At 44.2% G+C, this 5,778-nt stretch overlaps 2 protein-coding genes across 2 annotated transcripts; both read left to right on the forward strand.

Annotated features, from left to right (window-relative positions):
• The first annotated feature begins 4,310 nt into the window (after positions 1-4,310).
• On the forward strand, positions 4,311-4,613 carry nad4L (NADH dehydrogenase subunit 4L). Its single transcript has one exon. It carries the CDS (start codon positions 4,311-4,313, stop codon positions 4,611-4,613), a length of 303 nt encoding a protein of 100 aa, YP_010438259.1.
• A 159-nt stretch (positions 4,614-4,772) lies between these two features.
• On the forward strand, positions 4,773-5,369 carry atp4 (ATP synthase F0 subunit 4). The gene has a single exon. The coding sequence runs from the start codon at positions 4,773-4,775 to the stop codon at positions 5,367-5,369; it is 597 nt and encodes a 198-aa protein (YP_010438260.1).
• The last annotated feature ends 409 nt before the right edge of the window (positions 5,370-5,778 follow it).

Consider the following 5,778-nt stretch of genomic DNA (forward strand, 5'->3'; position numbering starts at 1 on the left):
TTCCGGACCATCTGGACCATCAACCCCCTCCTCTTTTACGGAGGATTCGTTTGACGTGCGGGTTCTATTGGAACCATTTAGCGAATCCGAAACAACGGGGGAAACCTCGGTAAATCGGGGGGGTAGCAGTAGGGGTTCTGGTTGGACTTCTTTCGATCTAGGCGTCTTTTTGGATTCCTCTCCTAATGAGGAAGGCGAAGAAGTAGCCCAGCCGCACCCCCAAAACGCCCCCGCTAATCCGGTCGCTTCCCGGGGGGAGGAAGCAGGTCCGTCTAATCGGGTCCCCCAGAAGAAAAATTTCCCTATCACCCAGATGAAATGATAGGAGGGGATTCAGTTCGCTCGATTGAGCGGCGCCTTTTGTCGAAATTTAATTCTCCCAGAGCCGAGGACATCTACTTCGCCCATATAAAGGCCCAGGATCTTTTCGAGATCAAGGTCGAGATTGTCCGACATATGGCAGGTCTTGATCCTGAAGGTAATTGGCTGGGGCGCGGGGCTCGGGCCCTCGACAATCCGCGTACCGCCACGGGAGAACCCTCCTTAGAGCGACTCTATGCCCTTCTGGAGGACCTAAACCGGGGCGGAGTCCAATCAGAGACCTTTTCTTCCTTAAAGAATAAAGTCTTAAGCAAGGGAGAGGAGGTTGGAGACGACAACTCTGTTACATGACCAGCAAGATGATGTCTGCTGGTTGGTAGTGAGAGGACTCTTAGTACCTGCATACCCAAAAGGGGCGCTGATTAAAAAACAATCATTTGATTTAGTTTCTTGCTCCCCCTTAGCAGCGGGAAAGGAGTCTATCTATCTGCCTAGCTTTGGTAGATTTCCTCCAACGCAATCCACAGAAATTCCACGAATCCCTTGGTGGATAAGTCCGACGACTCAGCAGCAGTGCGGAATTGAGTTTCTCGTCTGGTGGATCTGATCTATAGTTAGGGGGCAATACATACCAAAAGGTTCGAAGAAGGAACGCGCATAAGAGTATATAACCAACCCACCCCTCTCTATAACCTATTCACATTAGTGAAGCGGCTGGATGCATAAGGGAAGTCAACCTACGAGCACGGAAGAGCGTAGTATTGCTGCCCCTCTCTAAGTAAAGGTAAAGTCTCTCCTTCAGCTAGAATGTAAGGAAATTGAAAAAAGCGCGGAAAGGGTCAAACGCGGTTGCTGGCATCGAAGAGAGCCGTCATCGACGATAAAGCGGGAGTTCGGACTTGGCGAACGAGCTCTTGCCGCGCGGGAGAGGAAAGCGGGGCAGGCAAAATAACCATTCCGGTGGTTGATAGTGGAGCAAAGGCTGGATAAAACATGGATAGGCATGTCTTATCATCCAAAAAGATGTAGAAACAGGAAGGGCGGGTCGATCCCACATCTCATAGAGAGGAGGAATACCAGGGATGATAAAGGATAACTAACTCTACAGCTCACAGGAATGGGAAAAGTCATTACACATTACTCCAGTTTTTTCATAGCTTTATTTAAGACAGAATAGGGAGTAAGGCTGAAATGGCTATAGGCTTCAATTTTTTATTTTAAACATATGTTGATTGAACTAGATGCTGGGTGAGGGCTTAAAGACCCTATTCACATAGCGTTTCTGGACACATATTTTTCCTCGGGGCGGGCAGATTTTCCTATAAATAAATAGGGGATCCGGGCCTTTTTGGGGGGAAAAGGGGCTTTTCATCGGGTCATCCTTTTTCGTCGAATGTCCCGGGCCCGATTTAGAGAAAGAACTTTTCCTTTGCTGCAGGGCCGGGGAGAAACATTCAAGCGCAGAGATGGAGATGGCTCCGCTTCGATAGAGGATGAAGGAGAATCCGTAGGCAACTGGTCGTAAAAAGTCATACATTCATCAAGCGAAGGCGCAGATGGAAGACCGTGTAGCTAGAGGACGCCGGTTACCGAAAATATCCTTCTTGCTGTTAGGAAGTAGCTTAATTTCCTTAACTAACTGGGAGTGGAATAAGGAATAGCAGCTTAGCTTCTTTTATTGTATGTACGACTATCGAATAAGAGCTTCCTTCTTGGCTGTTTGATGTAGCTAACTGAATCTGTATGCTAGGCCAAGAGCGGAGGATCTAATATATCTTTCTTTCCTTTAGTACTGCCCTTTAACTTCCTTAAGTAACTTTCAGTTCTCTAAGGGTAGTGAAGCGATGTGACTCAACCGATAGGTTGAGGGACTCGCGTAACGTCTAATAGTTGCCTCTCTTTCAGAGCCTTCCTCTTACTGGAAGTTTATAGAAGAGAAGGAAAGAAAAGAATGTATGAGGTTGCCGTTCTTCTTTTGAAGGTTATAGCAGACGAAGACGATCAGATGCAGACGATCTTTCTTTCGTCTTCTCGTCTTTGTCTTAATCTCCCATCTAGCACTAGAACTGGGCGCATCTGACGAGCAAGGAGGAAACATCAGCAGCTGACCTAGTTCTGTGACACTAGGCAAGCAAGTAAATTCAACCTTCGAACGGTCTTCTTTATATTTATAAGAGAAGGGATGCTTCAGCCATCAAACATAGTATGCCTGACCTGGTTGAAGATTGGGTGAAGGTTCCGTGCCAAAGGAATGAATCTTCGGAAAGAAGGCATAAAGGAGTGGATGTGTAGAGGTCTTTCTTTTCTTTGCCCGTTAGAAGCCCCTTTAAGGCCTGTTACTCTGATTGAGACTGTAATGTAAAAGGTGGGAAACTACAGATTTTGATACTGGAGAGTGGCCAGCAAATAGAATAAATGAGAGCTGCTCCTAGGGTGCTTCTACTTCTTCTAGATTAGTGACTTATTTTGACCTTTTCGACAAGTTCGGGGACCAGTAGCAGCTTCGCTTTGCAACTTCTTATATGCAGAAAAGAGGTTGTCCAAGAATAGGTTGTTCTATTATCGGTTGTTCGATCCTTTGTACTCTCTCCTATATAGTCAGTCAGTGGGGAATCGTGGACAATGCCAACAAATAAAGGGCTAAGGGCGAAAGCCCGATCCAGCAATATCGCGTGAATAAGAGGCAATTTAATTGAGAGTTGCTCTTCCCCTCCTCAGTACTGGCAATTGATTCTTTGTACGAACTGGTCATCCTTTAATTTGCCTTATCCTCGGAGGGAACAAATGTTTGGTCTTAAGCATCCAAGTCAGTGTCATAAAAGAGTGGACATATAAGCAAGTAAACCCGGCCTAGGACTAAACTACCGATACAGAATAGGGGGCTTCAAGCAGCCGTACTTATATATAGATATAATATATGGAGAGATCACCCTTATTGTGATCAGTTCCCGAAGTGAGTCAATGAGCAGGAATTCCTTTTAGTGGATCCCTTCCCAAAGTCAGTACAATGCCCCTCTTATCCCTCTCCTGTCTGTGAAGAATCAAAACCTTCCCTGGAGACTGGTCCCATCTAAGGCATCTTACTTATAGTAAGTAGAAGGGGACATCTTTTTGCACAATAGATTATATTACCAAATCCGTTGGTTTACCCTACTTGGGATAAAAACCTGCGCACTATCTGCTATATAGGCATTCATTGGTGGATCTCCTCTGTATTCCCTACCCTCAGGGGAAGTCAGGACAAGGCCTTTTTTTTCCTTCTATCGTTATCGTGCTGGACTTCGAACAATTCAATTCGTTCGAGAGGCTTCCGTGCCTATCTATCAATTATTAAGTGCTTTCCTAGCCCCCCGGTTATCCCGATCGGGTTGATAAAAGGTTTCTTCTTAATTCAAGTCAGGAAAGAAGAGCGACAAGCGTACTGCCGGAAAATGATTCAGATATGGGCTATAGGCACTTGAAGGGGAGGACAGAGATGACGGTGGTAGTTATGAAGCCTACACACTAGTGAGCATTAAAGGGACAAGAAAGCAGACGAGTAGGTTTGGTATCGGCTTTAAAGGATAGGGGGAAAGGCTTTAACGCTTACGTAAAGGAGGGCCCCTTTCCAATCGTTAAATTTCTTCTCGAAAAGATTTGGCATTTCGCCGAATCCCGCGCAATCAACCCTTGCTTCATAGTTTTACCTTACCCTGGTAACGTGCGCCCGAATCTCGTGCATTCAATGAATTGAAACGCTTGCTTACTAAAAGTAAGAAGGTAGCGTTAGCTAAGTTAAATTTATTGCTTATTCTCTTTTCGTAGACGCGGAATGATAATTGAGAATCATTTAACGAAACGCCGAGAATCTCGTATGTAATTAAGTTAGAAAGTTCAGGAGAGTGAGAGAAAGTACGCCCAAAACTCCCATGCCTTTCTGGACCAACCAGATTTCCGACAAGTCTTTCTGTTATAGCAAGAAGCGGAACTACAAGTGAATCTTATCCGAAATGGATCCTATCAAATATTTCACATTTTCTATGATCATCTTTATTTTAGGTATTTGGGGAATCCTCCTTAATAGACGAAATATTCTTATTATGTTAATGTCAATTGAATTAATGTTATTAGCTGTGAATTTGAACTTTTTGGTATTTTCCGTTTCTTTGGATGATATGATGGGTCAATTATTTGCTTTATTGGTTCTAACGGTGGCAGCTGCGGAATCCGCTATTGGGTTAGCCATTTTCGTTATTACTTTCCGAGTCCGCGGGACTATTGCTGTAGAATTTATTAATAGCATTCAAGGTTAAACATGACTCCTAGAGAATTACAAAGAAATTCTCTTCTCCTTTCGTTCTCTTCTTTCTTTTTTTGGTTGGCAGGGTCAGGACCTTTCTCGCTGGGCGAGCGCATCCGATTCAAAAGTCCTTCCCGTTCAGTTTCTGCAAGGATAGAGATAAGCTTTCATAATGAGATTTACTTCCACGAATATGCATGCCAGAAAGATGCTATTTGCTGCTATTCCATCTATTTGTGCATTAAGTTCGAAGAATATTTCAATCTATAATGAAGAAATGATAGTAGCTCTTTGTTTTATAGGCTTTATCATATTGAGTCGTAAGAGTTTAGGTAATACTTTCAAAATGACTCTCGACGGTAGAATCCAGGCTATTCAGGAAGAATCGCAGCAATTCCCCAACCCTAACGAAGTAGTACCTCCGGAATCCAATGAACAACAACGATTACTTAGGATCAGTTTGCGAATTTGTGGCACCGTAGTAGAATCATTACCAATTGCACGCTGTGCGCCTAAGTGCGAAAAGACAGTGCAAGCTTTGTTATGCCGAAACCTAAATGTTAAGCCAGCAACACTTCCAAATGCCATTTCTTCCCGTCGCATCCGTCTTCAGGACGATCTAGTCACAGGGTTTCACTTCTCAGTGAGCGAAAGATTTGTCCCTGGGTGTACGTTGAAAGCTTCTATAGTAGAACTTATTCGAGAGGGCTTGGTGGTCTTAAGAATGGTTCTGGTGGGGGGTTCCCTTAGGAATAAAGAAGACAAATAGAATCAAATTCATGTTCATGCTAACAGAAGAGCGGATCCAATACCAAAAAAACGACTTCCTTCTCAGGAAGTGCATAAAGTACTTTAGGAATCTTTTGATATCATGCCCCTTTTCTATCATTGGAAGACCTTTATCGCCCTTGGCGTCACTCTATTGTTCAAAAATGGCTCGTCTCGCCGTGGCCTTCTCTGCGGGTTCGGTCAATGTGAGGAGGAACCCCCAAAAAAGGCAACGAGACCGTAGGAAGAGAGCAGTTGCTGGGGGAGGTAATAGATACGTGTTCTTTGGCGCCTTTGCTTTCCAGCTTATTAATGATGTTAAAGCTATTAGCGTGGAATGTGAGAGTGAGTCCCTTGTTAATGACTTAAAAAGAATTCATGCCTTTGATGTTTTGGTTCTTTCTGAACCT

This window comes from Pyrus communis, mitochondrion, assembly GCF_041283825.1.
Source record: "Pyrus communis mitochondrion, complete genome".
NCBI lineage: Eukaryota > Viridiplantae > Streptophyta > Magnoliopsida > Rosales > Rosaceae > Pyrus > Pyrus communis.